Source organism: Bison bison, unplaced genomic scaffold, assembly GCF_000754665.1.
Source record: "Bison bison bison isolate TAMUID 2011002044 unplaced genomic scaffold, Bison_UMD1.0 scf7180017864452, whole genome shotgun sequence".
Classification (NCBI taxonomy): Eukaryota; Metazoa; Chordata; class Mammalia; order Artiodactyla; family Bovidae; genus Bison; species Bison bison.
Window position 1 is genome coordinate 3,743,519 of NW_011495014.1, and position 16,979 is coordinate 3,760,497.

The window sequence follows — 16,979 nt, forward strand, 5'->3', positions numbered from 1 at the left end:
TCCAAGCTCACTTAGAACTTTTGCCCCCAAAATTATAGATATGAAGATGTATGAACTTTTTGTGGTGCAGCAGATTATTAGAAGTCTAAGTATACAGACTCTGTTACCTATAGACGGTAATAAACAAAAGCTTTGGCAAGCAGAAAAGAAACAAAGAGAATACCCTTAATGAAAAATACTGAGAGCTTAAGAAGTGATGAAAGGTATATAGAAAAGTAGATCAAGGATGCATAGGGAAGGAACCAAAATAGGAAAAGAGAATAACAAGACAAAAACAAAGCAGCAGGTAGACAGGAAGGAGAAAGGATGCACAAGCTAAAATGTTAGTCAATTTTTTATTAATTTATGTAATTTTCCACTACTCTATCCAATACCATATCTAGGTTTTTGGCCAATATTAAAACTAGATATCCAGTACACTCTTCTTAATTACTTTCCATTCCATGAAAAATTTAAAGGTGAATTATTATATTTCATGTGTATTTTTTACATTTTTTTCTGATAGATCATTTTACATGATAGAATGTACCTTTAAATGGCATTTCCAAGATAGAAACAAAGACAGAACAATTAAATACAAAAACAAAAGCAAAACCTTTATTCTTTGCCTTGATTGTAATGTGGTTTACCGTTCTTTATGGTAATAGCATTTTCCTGCATGCATTTCACCAACACACTACAAGTCAATAGCTTTAGTATAAAGAATCTACATTTAATGTCGCTTGTGAAAGAAACACAAAATGTTTTGCTGTGACTGGTAATATAATTTCATTTATACGATTTTTGTGGAATAAAGCTTGGATCTCATATCATATCTGATAAAGTTCTAGTGTCATATGGGTTAGTAAGAATACGATCTATCTGTGTAAACAAACACTGGAAAAGACTGATGATTTACAGAATAAAAAGACTAGGTGGAACCATCTGATTCAAGCAATGCAAAGAATATCAACTCATCGTTCCTTAAGCCTCTTTCGATGATAAGGCATCACTATGAAAGCTAATAAATGCTGGACTCAGTCTGAGATTTGTTTCACATTGAAATGTGTGCAAAGTTTACAGTACTAATAAAAAGCAGGAATCTACACTGCATTTTAGTCTCTGTCTCTTATTTCATGAAGTGCTTTAATTTAAAAGTGCTAGGAACAGAAACTAACAATAGTGACTGTGACATCAACCTGAAGATACTTTTAATTTCTCATTTATGTACAAAAAGGCGGAAAAGGAAAATAAAATGAACTTTGTACAATATTTATATTTTCTTAGAAAACTCTAACCATATATTTTCAACAGAATTAAGCAGCTTGCAACCTGTTTGTACATTGGGCTTTTTACCATAGAGTATTCAATTAAGATTGGAAGGATAAAATGCAAGAAGCTCTTCATTGTTTGCTGCAACCTATTGCTTAATGACATGAAGAATGAGGTCTTGGTAGAACAATTTGCTTCACTTTACCACTGACATATGGCTTCCCATATTAGACTTCTGAACAGTGGAAGGAATAAGATGCAGCAGCAGAGGCAAGATAAACATGCAGCAGTGACAGCGTCAAACTATAATGGAACCAGTTACATCATATTACCTGTTGAAAGCTTGCAAACTCTACTTCTGTGGTACATATTTGATGCAATAAATACTGTGCTTAAGTCGTCATTTTTGTTTGCTCAAACATGCACCACTGGGTAAAATTACTATTTACAAAGCAGACTTTTTTATTTTTTAAATTGACATATTCTATGTCAACCTTACCAAGAGCAGAAGATGGCTAAACAATACTGTAGGAAAAAGCAGAATCAACTTTATAAAGTGGTGGTGGGGGATGCTTTTTGGTCAATTCAGGTTTTTAGAAAGGACTGATAGGATATTTTTATTTTACGCCAAAGGACACTTATCAAAAATGTTATAGTCATGCTGCCAGGACTCAGAATGACTATGTAATGGTGTGTGTATATGTCTGTGTGTGTGTGTATACATATATATGTATATACATGCACATATACATATATACATGTATATGTAATGAATTATGTAAAAATAAAATGACATTTTAATGCTTGTGGATTCTATGGAACATTTACAGGCACAGTAAAATTTTTCTGGATGAAACACCTTAAAAACATGAATAGCTATTTAAGCACCTCAAAAATCTGAAAACATCCTGACACAAGAAGTAAACTCTTCCCTTTTGTGACATGATTTTTTTTTTTTTACATGAGAATGAGAAGTGCAGCATGCTTTCATTTAAAATATATCCAGTTATACAATAGAGAAACATAGAATTTCTTACCTTTACTCCCTCTCCCCAAACACAAACCCGTTTACAAAAATAGTCACATATAATAGTAAACAACCTGTGAATTAAAAAAAAAAGTGACCAATTCACAGCATACGTTTTGTAAAAATATGGCAGGTGTGGCAGTTAGAACATAAACAGTGGTGACAATTACTGTTATCAAGTGTCGCATGTTGAATTTACATAAAAATTGAACTTCCCTCCCCCCTTTAAATTGGTTCCTAGAGTCTGAGTAGCCATTACTCTCTGCTCTTCAGCAGTGTCAGCTGGTTGTGAACACAGAAACCTCCTGTCGATGCTGTTTCTCTGGTTTGTTGAGTCCCAGTTTGCTGACCAGAGGCCCCTGTCTTGTTATAGGCACTGACCTTAAGTATACATTTGTAAAAACAGTCAGTTTGGCATAGACCTCCTGTGGGAGTCCTGTTGACACCAGCACATCACCATCACGGGCTGTAAACAATTGATCACAAAATGGAATATTGTTTCCTTTTACTTTTTGCTTTCCCTGATATCTTTCCCTTTGTCTTCCTTTTCTGATTTGTCTTTTTCAAATTTTTCTTTCTCGGGTTTGGTCACACTGTCATAGGAAGGTGGAGACGTGGTGGAAGGGGTCATGTCGGTTTTCTCTGGAGTTGAATTCTCATTTAGTTTATCAATGAGGATATCTTCTTTGATGGGTGTTCCCTCACCTTCTTTGCCTTTGTCTTTCTTGTATATACATGAAACTTTTTTAACTTTTTGCTTCAAGAGGTAGCGTCTATAAGCCCTCTGGATAACAATAGCAGACACCTCCTCTTGTTTGCGTTTCAGAGTGGTTGTAATGGGCTCATAGGAGACTTTGGAGGGGTTCGATGCCATGAATCTTTCTTCCATCTGGATTCGAAGGGCATCCATCTCTCCACTCTCACCCAAAACACGCTTTGTAAAGGCAAATAAGATGTCGAGGCAGTGGATCCTGTCCCCACTGACCATGGGCAGGTCCATGGCAATGAGCTGGACTTTGTTAGGTTTTGCTATGAGAAGAGGAGGATCCAGGGCCGCTGCAAAATCAGAGAGCTTGGAGAACTCTATGAACTGGGTGGCATCGGGATCAAACTTCTCCCAAACCTCGTAGAACATCTCAAAGTCATCCTCACTCAGGGGCTCTGCGCTTTCTTCAGTAGCAACACTGAAGTTCTCCAGGATGACAGCAATATACATGTTCACCACAACCAGAAATGATATGATGATGTAACTGACAAAGAAGAAAATCCCAACAGACGGGTTTCCACAGTCTCCCTTAACTGAGCTGCCAGGGTGATCTTTTTCAGGGTCACAGTCTGGAGGTCCACTGTTGAGGATAGGTGCTAGCAATCCGTCCCAGCCAGCAGAGGTGGTAATCTGGAACAGGCAGATCATGCTGTTGCCAAAGGTCTCAAAGTTGAACATGTCGTCAATTCCAACCTCCCTCTTAACATAGGCGAAGTTGGACATTCCAAAGATGGCATAGATGAACATGACCAGGAAGAGCAGGAGGCCGATGTTAAACAGCGCAGGAAGGGACATCATCAAGGCAAAGAGCAGCGTGCGGATCCCCTTGGCCCCTTTGATCAGACGCAGGATTCGGCCAATCCTGGCAAGACGGATCACTCGGAACAAGGTAGGGGACACAAAATATTTCTCTATCAGCTCAGCCAGAAACATACCTATGGAAAGCCAAGATACAACAAAAATCATGTTATATGTAATGGCAGCAAACGAAAATGTACATTTCTAAGATAAGCACTAACTATTTTTACAAAATGTGGACATGAGAATTAGGTATACACATACACACATGCACAGACTAGTTTTATAAAATGTGGACATGAGAATTTGGTACACACACACACATATTTACATATACATAATCTGCAATATTCATTTAGCAAAATGAAACTGGTATGTTTAGTGCTATAACATTAACAGTTTTATACTAACTGAAGGTATTAATGGTCATTTTTCCTGGTTCAAGTCAAGCATATACCAAAAGACACAATGTATATGGTAGTGAAGTACAGAAATGGATTTATGTTTCTGATATACTAGTTTTATACTAGTATTTGCATAAGGACTAATGGGTAAAGCATGGGATTTTAGATTAGGAATATGAGACTTATTCTTCTCAGATGGTTTGATCAGTTTTATTTGGGAGGTGGCAGAAGAGACAACCCAGGTTTTCCAGACAGACATACTTGGGACTGAATCCTGGCAATGATTTTATGCATTGCCAAATGGTGATAATAGCTGTTAAATAGTTTTGTTGGTGGTGGTTAGGCTTAATGTTTACTAAGTCTTTTCTTTGTGCTATAGATACGTGCTAAGTGCATTTATTTTCATAATCTCATTTAATTCTCACAACACCACTTTACAAAAATATTTCTTGGGAAACCGGGGATCAGAGAGGTGAGATCCCTCTTGCCATAGGTCACAGAACTGGTAAAGAGTGAAAACATGGATGCACCAGGTTGGGTCTGTATAACCCAGGAGTCCCCTCCCTTAATCACTACATTCCTTCCCTATAGCACCATCACTGGGATCAAATGGAGTGACACCTTATTTCAAAGTTCTGTTTAACCAGCAAAAGTATATACACAGTGGAATACTACTTTTCTATGTGTGTGTTCTTTTTCCTCAAACAGGCAGAACTTTACTTCCAGCACCTGATTTAACATCCTACACACAAGCAATATGTATTGATGAAATGAATCTGCTTTGATTTTTTTGAACAAAATGTCTACTTTTGAAAAAGAATATTACACACTGTAGAAAATTATCTGAACCCAAAGATGACATGAGGCTTGTTTGAGTGTGAATATATATAAGCACACAACATGCTATTCCAATTATCAAGGACAATTATTTGACTACTTCTATTGATTAATATGTGTACATGTGTGTGAACTGTTTATTCAGAGCAATACTTGTCTATACCACAGGAGTATGACTGTTTATTATGCCAAAGTTGCAATTATTTTCTTCTGGCATGGGACAAGATGATACATGAAAGCTGCATATATAATATAAATATAAATAATATAAATTCTCTTTTTCTTCATATAATTTCATGCACAGCACACAGTTAGATAAATGACAAGCTGAGAATGGACTCTTCATTAGACTTTATTTGAAATTTTGGGATGAATGAGAAAGTATTAATGAAAAATACTTTAAAGTTTTAAAATACAAATTTTTACTCTTAAAAATTTCACTTGCGTGAAAGCACCTCTTCTTACCTACAATGGAGAGAATAACCACCACAAAATCAAAAATATTCCATCCGATGGTGAAATAGTAATAACGAAGAGAGATCAGTTTCAGCACACATTCTCCAGTGAACAGAACGATAAACACCAGATTAATCCAGTACAGAATGTTGGTCATTTCTTGACTCTGGTCATCAGTCTCCACCATCATGGTGACCATGTTGAGGCAGATAAGGATCATGATGCTGATATCAAAGACTTGTTTGGTTACGAAATCAAAGACCATCCCTTGGAATTTGTTCTGCAAAAAAAAAGAGTATGTGAAATTCCCTTAGAGACTGAAAAACAAATCAAGTCCAACTTATCTGATTTTAACATAACAATGTGAAAATACAGCTTTTATTACAAAACGTTCCATGTTTGGTTTACACTTGGAAGAAAATTTTGTATACTGGAATATCCAGCTCTTTCCAAATGGTATTTGTTCTATTTATACTGTTTATGATAGCAGATTTTGTAAACTAACTTTATGTTAAGAACCACCTTTTAGTTTCTCAGTGCCTAAAACATAACCATGTGTACAGTAGACAGTAAATATTGGTCACTATAATGAATCTTTGTTATCTTCTGTGTTTGGGGTGAGCATCAAAATTAACTTTGAAGAACTAATGAATAAATACTTTTCTAGCTTTTTGGGGTCATTTTCACCCTAGTTTCTTCCTTTATATTCCCCACCCACTATGCGCAGCAAAGCCACAGCATCTTAAATTCTACCTTAAGGTTCAGCTGAGAAGATGCTTTTAAAATTATAGTTCAAGTAAAAGGACATTGGTGGAATAGTTGGTAAAATCCAGTTAAATTCTATATTTTATTTAATACTATCATACCAGGGTAAATTTCTTCGTTTTGCTGACCCATCTATGGTTGTGTAAGATGTTAAGACAAAGGAAAGCAGAATGAAGTTTATATGAGGTAACTGCTACAAGAATAAAATCATCTTTAAAAAAAAAAAAAAGAATAAAATCATCTTTTAAAAAAGTATATCTTAAAATTTAGATGTTCAAACTTCGCTCTATTCAATCTGGACCTAATTTCTAAGCACTAACTAGCCTTATGTCTTGTTTATGAAGTTAAGGCCTCATCTTGTAAACCAATTATGTTCACTGGGCCCTGTTTTTTTCCTTTGTTTCACCTCTATGTGCTCAATATTCCTCATCCTAGAGCTTGGAACTTGGCTCACCTCTGCTAGGTCGTCCTCTACCTTCTCAACTAGAACTACAGAGCTTCTGCTGCATCTACGCTCATAGTCTGCATTCCAGATGGATGCCTTTATTGGTCTGGATTCTCTGTGCTAGTGTTGTGCCCCTGCCCGACTAGTAGAGGCATCCATTACTCCATACTGGAATTCTGGGATATCAAATAGTACTGGTTTGTTATATTTTGTAAAAATAACATTTGATTTTTGCATAAATAAATACATAAATAAAACATGTATTTTCTCTGAATACATACTTAGCCCGATGGACTGGACTTATGTTGTTTCAGCTGCATCTGTTCTTCGAGGGCCTCCTTCAACTTAAATGCGTCTAATTCCAGTTCTCAGCCCCTTGTTCTTAGCTCTCGGGTACTGAAGTCTACCTTTCCAAGTCTGGTTACGTTCCTCTTATTTCTACCCTTCTGATACTTGCTACTACTCTTGTACATACTGCCTTATCTTGTTTATCCATCTCCTCTGTCATAATGCTTCTGTCAAGGGGCATTATTAGACTCCCCTTCTCAGTCTGGTGCATCCTAACTCCGTTTTAAGTTTTAAGCACTCTGTGATCTCAGACAATTTTGTGCTTACATGTTTCATAAAATGTATGACATTTTATTGCAAATGGTTTGCTTTTATTTAATTAAAAAATCAATTTTCTTCCACAGATACAGCACCTAGAGTGAAGCAGATTCAAAATGGCTGAAAAGCAGCAACTTGCTATTTATGTTCATGTCAGCATTTTCACCAAAAATCTCTTAAGATTCTTTGCCCATTTAGTTTTCCAGTGGGTTAGATCAATATACAACTCCATTACACAGTCACTGTCGCCAATTTAAATTTCAGAATATGCTGGAGGAAGCTGTATAGCCTTGGAAGCCATGTTCACTAAGGCTTATGTTCTCTCACTTTGTCTTGGCTCTTCATAATGATGAGCAATCCTTTGTCCCTCACTTGCTCCCAGGATAATTTCAAACTTCTTAGAAATTTCTTATTCTCTTGCCCTGTATTCTTACTTCTTTTTTGAGAACACCAAAGTCAATTGTTATAAAGAAATTCCTCTACCTCTTTGTCATTTTATATTATATTGATGTCCACACCTGTCTTTTTATATACTACTCCAAAATCATTGGAGGACTCAGTCCCTTTTCCTCTGTAATGTAATCTACACTGTTTTTGAGCCACATCCTGTGCAGTTTTATTCTATATTTATTCCCTTTCTCTTCAATCTCTTCCTCTCTAGAATTGCTGCTTTGCTCTGAAACTAATCTCTCAATCTTTAGAAACTTTACTACTTTAGAAATTTTACTACTACTTCTAACATTCATTCAACATTCATTCTCTTTCAGAGTCCCCTTTTGATTTTCAAATTCTGTAAACCAGCATCTCCAGTTGTTTTCTCCATTCATGTCCCACTTCTTATTCTGTGTGACACCATTTTTCATCCAGCGTGTAAGGCATAAACTCATGAGTCATCTTTGTTGCTTCCTTCTTCATGTCTCATATTCAATTAATAAACCTTTTAATTTCATTCCTATGATAGCTCACAAATCCATTTTATTCATCTCCACACCACTCTGGTTCAGGCTCCCTATCACCCCTGAAATAGTTCCACAATGAGTCTGTACCGCACACACTGCCTCTGTCAATGCTGGTTCAGTGACAGTCACAACACCCAAACTGACCAGGCTCTGCTCAATGGCTTCGCTCTGCTCTAAGGACAAAGACTTGCCTTAATGTGGCCTAAGAAGCCCAGAAAAGTCTGGACCATCCTAACCTGTTCATTCTCACCATGTCCCAAATGAACCCCCAGCCTCTGCACTCCAGCCTCACCGGCCTTCCTACCTCTAGACCTTCACATATACATCCCTCTTTTCTTCTTACATGGCCTATAGAAACTTCCTCATTCTTCTTCAGGCCTAGGCTCATGCTCAGTAAAGCCTTCCCTGATTAATCAGCCCCTTCTTTCTTATCAGCTCTCATAGCTAAATGGATTCTTTCCTTCTTGGATATTTCTATTTGTTGGTGTGACTATTTGATTACCAAATAGACTCTCTGTTTAGTATTTAATTCCAAATGCTTAGCATCATACATTGTAAATGAATGACTGAATTAATTTGCCAAATTGTTGCCAATAATCTAGCTAAATTCACTAATCATTTCCTGTGCATCCCTACTCCTACTAAAGTAAATCTACATGTTATCTGACGTAATTAAACAGCCATTAAAATTTTTTTCTCATTATCTATATGTATGTGCTGCCTTACTAATAAATCTCACTCTTTCACTGATTTACCTCTTTTATAATGGTGAAGTGCACAAGGCTTCACGCTCACCACTTTTTTTTTTTTGATATATTATAATTGTCTTTCAAAAATGAACCTATGCTTTAGAGCTCAACTGAATTATGTATGACAATGACAACTCTAAAATCCTTATCCCATATTCATAAAACCTCACCTTTCCAAATGCCTTTACAGGACTTTCAGTTACATTAACAGAATCAATAATTTCACAAAACATTAACTGCTTTACTTTCTTTATTAGCTATATGTCCTCCCTCCTTTCCTATATTTTATAGGTTCCTCATGCCACTGAGGCTTCTTGTTGGCTCACTTATCTCCAGTCCTATTGGCATGACCCTATATTGTGGACTCATCTTCTTGTATGTAAGGGTTCATCTTCTTGTCTAAGGCCCAGCATTACTTTGTCTAACATTTTCCTATCAGTTCAGTTCAGTCGCTCAGTCGTGTCCGACTCTTTGCGACCCCATAAATCGCAGCACACCAGGCCTCCCTGTACATCACCAACTCCTGGAGTTCACTCAGACTCACGTCCATCGAGTCAGTGATGCCATCCAGCCATCTCATCCTCAGTCGTCCCCTTCTCCTCCTGCCCGCCCCCATACCAGTCTCTAAAAATCTCTTTTTCTTCACATTACCATGCTGTGCACTTGATATTGTATTTTTACTTGGATAAATTAAGATGGATTTATTCGGATTCATAGTGGGCTTGACTCATTTAACCCAGAAAACCTTGTTTCCTACTTACTATTTCAAAAATATATCGCTATTTTTCACTGCAATATTTATTTCCATGACTTTGGAGTGTTTGTTTTTTCACATAAGTCATTACTTTGCTTTTCTCCTTTATCCATTCAAGTTGTATTATTTCTCAAAAAGTAGGCTCAAATTCTACATTCCTTATGTTTTGTCCAATATTACTATCTACTTTCTTTGGGCTTTTGGCTATCTTACAAACAGAATAGGGGCATGGCCAGTTTTAGGTTAGCTAGTTTTACATCATCACTAATGGAATCATAGCGTCATGATTCCTGGGGAACACTTGATTACCTTGTACCATGTATACCTTCAGAGAGGAGTTCTGAAACATAAAAGATCTCAGGGACTCTTCTGACAACAATTCCTTGCTGCAACCAAACAGACCAGTAGCCACTGGCAAATATACAATCACAATCACCATAAAAAGCCATAGAGAAGGATGTCATCTGATTTAGGGCAAGATGCTTGGAGGAAATAGGAAATTTTTCTTAAAAACCAGGAACAAACAAGACCTATGACTTGTTTCATTAATGATTCCATTCAATCTGCAGAGCTGGACAGAATATAGGGCATATCCAAGACGTATCAGTTATCCCAATTGGTCCTCACTGCACTCTGAGAACATTCAATATTTACACACTATGTACATATGAATATGTTTTCTTTTCTACATTATTAGAAGCTCCTCAGTGATGTCAATCCTATGGAATAATATTGGTATATAAGCCTGAACATTTTTACTTATATATTTTTTATGTCTGTGTATAAAATATATTACATAATTTCTACATATTATGTATCTAAAAAATACCAAATACTTAGACTACTGAGGCTATCTGGTCACATTACTAAGGCAAACTAAAACTGTTTTGCAAATACACGAAAATTAGTATCTAGCAATTTGGGCTATAAAAGTGATAGATAACATAGCTTTTATTAGTGATGAAAGTATGCTATTCTTACAGCAGGTCGAGGTATGGGTTTTTGTGGTTTCTTTGAACCCAATTTTTTCATCGCATTGTAGTATTTCTTCTGTTCTTCTGTCATAAAAATGTCTTGACCTCCAAAGTAAAGAAATGAAAGGAAAACTTGTAAAAATCATGTTCTTTGCTAGCTATAAAATCCATATTAGTAATTGTGTCAAAAATGTCTCCACATTCTATTCTAAAGTTACTAAAGAACATGTATTTTAGATATGCATATATTCAATGTGTAAATTAGTCATATTTCTGTACTGGAAATATCAGTACTTTCAGACAGCTGATAGTAATTCAGCTATCTGAATTATCAATCACTTAAAAACTAATAGATGATTAAGTCAAAATAATTTCTGAATTTTATGTTCTTTCTTCTTAATGACTGTACTTGGAGCCAAAAGAAACATTGGGGTATATTTAGTTAGCACTTTAGAGCAAAGATGAAGTTTTAGTATACTTATCTTTTTTTTCTGCTGGTTGAAGTTATCTATGATGACACCAATGAAAAGATTTAGAGTAAAGAATGAACCAAAAATAATAAAGATGACAAAATACAGATACATGTACAGATTGTCTTCATACTTGGGTTGTAATTCTACCTACAAAGTATAAAAAATGATAACCATTAGACCTAAAAATTGTTTCATAGAAAAGACATCAGTGAATTTTCAATTCTCAAAGCATATCTCTATCACTGGAAATTTTTAAAAAGTTAAACAGATTTTAGGAAAGATCAAGTTTAACACACTTATTGAAGAGTCTCCAAACTCTTTCATTGACTTGAGAAAATGAAACAACTCATAGAAAAGTCTGAATAATTAAAATTCATTTCATCCAATAAATGCCTAGGATATGAATGCACTTTTAAGACCCCAGTGGGGCATGCGGGGTGAGGACTTCCTCTTCCTACAGAAGAGATGCTACAGTTACACTAGTTTTTGTTAAAATTTTTCAAATTTTACTCTCTCTGACTCAGTTTCTTCATCCTTAAAATGGAAAAAAAACCAGAACCAACTCTAATATGGTCGTTCAGAAGGCTAAATATATTACTATATGAGAAGTGTTAGAATAGAACCTGGCCAATAGTAATAGGTAAGAGTAAGGGTTTGATTTCTGTTATATATTTCTCTTGCTAGACTAGAATTATTACCATATGTGTTGACATAAGTACATCAGTAGTATCTTTCCATTCTGAGAATGAGTCTATTGATCCATTGTACTTAGCAGGTCTTAAGTACTGTTTCTGTAACAATGATGTGCTTTCTTATCCAACACAGTTCTGTGTTTTTTTTTTTTAAGTATGAATAATGTTGATAATGCTCAACTCTTTTAAAGAAATGAAAGTGAACATGTTAGTCACTTAGTTGCATCAGACACTTTGCGATCCCATGGACTGTAGCCTGCCAGGCCCCTCTGTCCATGGAATTCTCCAGGCAAAAATACTGGCGTGGGTAGCTATTCTTTTCTCCAGGAGATCTTCCTGAACCTGGGTTCAAACTCAGGTCTTCTGTACTGCAGGTGGATTCCTTACCATCTGAGTCACCAGGGAGCCTTTTAAAGGAATATTTACCCGTTTTCCCATTCCCCCACCCCACCCCCAGCATACCAGAGTTCTTGCAGTTCTTGGCAGTACTTGATATTGTCAGACTTTTAAATATTGCCAGTCAGGGAAGTATGTAGGTAATATTTAATTTTGGTTTAAATTTGCACTTCTGTCTTGACTAAACAAGAGTAAGGGTGAATAACTTTCCATACTTTTAGAAGCCAAGTGAATTTCATCTTTTGTAAGGTGTTTGAATGCTGAGGGATTATATACTAGTATGACCTCTGAAGAACCGATGCTTTCAAACTGTGGTGCTGGAGAAGACTCTTGAGAGTCCCTTGGACTGCAAGGAGATCAAACCAGTCAATCCTAAAGGAAATCAACATTGGAAGGACTGATGCTGAAGCTGAAGCTCCAATACTTTGGCCACCTGATACAAACAGCCGACTCGTTGGAAAAGACCCTGATGCTGGGAAAGATTGAAGGCAGAAGAAAAAGGGGGCAATAGAGGATGAGATGGTTGGATGGCATCACAGACTCAATGGACACGAGTTTGAGCAAACTCTGGGAGATAGTGAAGGACAGGGAAGCCTGGTGTGCTGCAGTCCATAAGGACGCAAAAAGTCAGACATGACTGAGCATCTGAACAACAAAATACAGTAGTGTTTGCTAAGTTATTAAGGAAGAAACCTAAAGTAATTTGTATGTCATGTAGGTTATTGATTAGAAAGGTGGAGAGAACTTTGAATTAATCAAATAGGTAGGAAACTGCTTTGGAAAATGAGATAATGTAAGAAAGCCTTTAACATAGTGAGTGGTAATAAATTATAAATTATTAATATTATTCAAAAGAGCCTATAAATGGGACTCCTGATAATAAAAGAGATAAAATGCAGGGTGTCAAGCTCTTATAGTTTCTTTTTTTTAATAAGGTGAAAAAAATTCAGGAACTCTCTCTAAGTTACCACATGTTTTTGGTGTCAGGGGTATAACATCTGAGCTTAATTACTATGCTCTGACAATGTATGAGAAACCAATCTCTTTTTTAAAACATGATTTCCCTCCTCATTGTTAAATAGTGAGAAATTATATGGAGATTACCACAAAAAATTTCAAAAGTGCTGATGTGTGTAAGATACATTATGAAAGCCCCTTTTATCATAAAATCTTACTTTCTGAAAAGAAATATGATTATATTTGTTTTTTTTCTGTTATCATTATTCAGACTTTCCTATCACAAAAGAATATCAAAAGCTGGAGGAAATCTGAGACAGATGAAGAGAGCACCTATAAGGGCTTTTAATTCATGGCTAGAACTATTAGAACCAAAAATAAAATATCTCTATTTACAAATAGAACAAATAGAATCTACAAATTTTTAAGTGCCAGTTGCTATTCTAGACACTAGGAAAGATATGTTAGAATAGTCACAGTGAACAGAGAAATACATTCAAATCAAGTTCTGAAAGAAGTAATGTAAGGTTGAATATTTTATTTTTCTAATGCAGATATTCTGTATAAATTGACCTATGGTTTTATTTTATTGACAATATCAGTAAATTACAACACTGTAGAAATAGTCACTAGATCTAATTAAACAGTTTTTCCTCTAAATAGACTTACATTTCGTGAATCAACTGCTGCATACATGATATCCATCCATCCTTTAAATGTGGCCTGAAAAAAAGTCACACCATTGAATTTTTTTCCCCAAATTATAATTCTAGAAGAGACTAAATATAAGATTTATTAACCAGGATTTATTCAAAAACAGGTATATAAAATAGTTTGAAATTAACATTTAAAATCTTTTGGCAAAGTTTTAAAACATATGCATTGAAATTCCTTCCTTCATATTTCATAACATCTTTCTATGTGACTTTAACATCTATACTTATATCATGATAGATTATAACAATGTGCTATCATAAAATCAATTATCAACAACCTTTGACTCTTATGTATATATACAAGAATGCAACATGAAATAATTTCGTGTATATAGTATTACCTTCAGACAAACTGAAAAATATGTTGCATTATTTGATCTTAAGGTTGTCTTTTCTGCTTATCTTTTCTAAATGATATTATCACCAACCACCAATCATGATGGTTTGTTCTTGAAATTACCAAATATACTATTTTGAGGCAATTATTCTATAAGAAGAAACTTTATAGTCTAAAAACTATTATACCTAACTCCAATTTACTTTTTAAAATTTTTGGTTGAAGAGACATAGTAATTCTGAAGACAAGTCATGCACATTTGTTTTTCAGTTTCTTAATGCCACAGGACCCTGCAGAATTCATCTAGTGTTGGGTATCGTGTTAGTGGATCAACTCAGGGAGCGTGTGAACATGACTTAGAATGGTCAGTTGAGAAGCTAAATGGAATTTTATGAAATTATAGCAGGCATAATAGACTTGATAGGAAGGTTTTTGTTTGCAAGAGAGCAATCTCCCTATCTTAAAGCATTGAAGCAACAGGCAGGAAGATGGAAATCAAGGTAGGAGTCCATGTGAGGGGAATATCTGGTTATGGTGTTCGTGAAAGTTGGGTGAGTGGAGACTTGCCAAGGGTTTAGATACTGTCTGGTATCTGCAAAGGACAGAAATCTACCACCCCTCCCCTACCTTTCCAATCCCATCCTCGGGCCAATGCCTCTACTTTGCTCAGATTGGGGAAGACAGTGGGAATCTACGTAGAAATTTCAGTAACAGAGACTTGTTCTGGAAACCTAAGGCATAGTCTGGGAGACTTTAAACTTTATATAGCCATCCAGTCTCCAACATGGTGCAAAAAAGACAGTTCATCCACGATTAAGGAAGAATCTAGGCAGATGGGCTTAAGGAAATATGTATTGCAAACAATGAGTAAGAAGAATTTTATATTCATTTTAGTAACACATCACAGTGAATAATAATAAAGTGGTTACTTACTACTTGAAGCAGAGAAAGATACCCAAGTCCCACATTATCAAAGTTGACTTTCACATTCTTCCACCGGGCAGTTTGGTTGCTATCTATGAGGGCCTTACATTCGCTGTAATTGTTGACCACGCTGACATCAAACATTTCTCCAGTGGTGTAGTTAATACAGTGGTAAAACTTGCCAGCAAAAAGATTCACTCCCATGATACTGAATATCAACCAAAAGATCAGGCAAACCAGAAGTACATTCATTATGGATGGAATGGCTCCTAAAAGAGCATTGACAACGACCTGGCACAGCAGTGAATGGGGAAAGAAGTGAAAAGAGAGTCAGATCTATGGAAGAACTAGAAATGTAGGTCATTATACATGAAAACTCAACAGAGAAAATATAAAAATCATTCTAGTACTGAAAGCTTGATTCTCTTTTTAAAAAATTAAGATAGCTACTGTAAAACAGGTTTTTAAATTGGTAAGCTGAAAAGAATTTAATAGCTAGCCATTCCTTTCTATGATACCATACACACACAAATACAGAAGCACATATTCCTCCATATATCATCCATTTCTGGTTGTGTCTGCAACATTCAAAGAAAATCCTAAGTAACTATTTTAAAACATCACAAAACACCTAAAAGTTCCTTTTTGAATGGCCAAACCTACCTGGACAGGGCATCATAATTTCCTCAGTGCTGAGGGTATGTAGTCTCAGGTTTTATGCCTCAGGGGATGACAACTGGCAGTACAAATGCCTCCCAGTTCCTTTGTACCACCTTTCTAAATGAGTGTTAGATTTCCACAGCTGACCTACTTTTTAGCTAGCTCAGCCTTTGTTTGAGAGCAAAAAGGCCAGGGTTGGACTTTAAAAGGCTCAGAAGACATCATATGGAGCAGGGAAGAAAAACGATGAGGAATGATTTGGTGGTTTCAAATTACAGTGAGTGGGATTTCCTTCACATTTATAAACTGGAATGAACATAACTAATGTTGACTCACATCAGAAGTCTACACAACATGCTAGAAATTTCCCACAGAGTAAAAAAGTCTAGGTAGAAGCAATCTCATTGCTTCTAATTAGAAGCCATCATTCAGGGATTATGTTGTGTGAGTGCCTCCAACAGTGTCATTTATGGATGTCTGACAAATATTACTGATTGATTGGTTACATGAATATGAATGTAGAAGACAAATTTAACCTGGATGTGTCACGTCTAAGGTTCAAAACAGCAGTTTATACTGAAAGTGTTAGTTGTGTCTGACTCTTCGCGACTCCATAGACTGCAGCCCGCCAGGCTCCTCTGTCCATGGAGTTCTCCAGGCAAGAATACTGGAGTGGGTAGCCATTCCCTTTTCCAAGGGATGTTCCTGACCCAGGGATGGAACTTGGGTCTCCCGTATTGCAGGCAGATTCTTTACCACCTCAGCCATCAGGGAAACCCTGTTTTCAATTATAATTCCAACAAATACTAAAGCATTTGGTCTTACCCTCATTCCTTCAAACCGGGATAAGGCTCTCAGCGGCCTCAGAGCTCTTAGTGTTCTGAGGGATTTGATGGCACCAAGTTCTGAGTATCCCAAAGCATTTGCAGTTAAGCTAACCAATGAGACCTATACAGAAAAAAGCAACACAATTGTCTTATTTATAGGCAAAAAAGCTTACACAACTCAGCCTTGCTGTATGCAATAAACCAGT

The 16,979-nt window shown here is 36.1% G+C and overlaps 1 protein-coding gene across 5 annotated transcripts in view; it reads right to left on the reverse strand.

Annotated features, from left to right (window-relative positions):
* Nucleotides 1-316: 316 nt before the first annotated feature.
* SCN2A (sodium channel, voltage-gated, type II, alpha subunit) overlaps nucleotides 317-16,979 on the reverse strand; it is a 140,200-nt gene continuing 123,537 nt past the window's right edge. For 3 of the 5 annotated variants that reach the window (XM_010858951.1, XM_010858949.1, XM_010858952.1), the window contains exons 20-26: nucleotides 16,772-16,894; nucleotides 15,296-15,577; nucleotides 13,975-14,032; nucleotides 11,274-11,407; nucleotides 10,799-10,903; nucleotides 5,549-5,819; nucleotides 2,784-3,979 (exon numbers count right to left, since the gene is read on the reverse strand). In XM_010858951.1, the coding sequence (XP_010857253.1) occupies nucleotides 2,784-3,979; nucleotides 5,549-5,819; nucleotides 10,799-10,903; nucleotides 11,274-11,407; nucleotides 13,975-14,032; nucleotides 15,296-15,577; nucleotides 16,772-16,894 (2,169 nt within the window). Of the gene's footprint in view, nucleotides 3,980-5,548; nucleotides 5,820-10,798; nucleotides 10,904-11,273; nucleotides 11,412-13,974; nucleotides 14,033-15,295; nucleotides 15,578-16,771; nucleotides 16,895-16,979 lie in introns of all 5 variants that reach the window. The other 2 variants (XM_010858948.1, XM_010858950.1) reach the window with 2 other exon arrangements.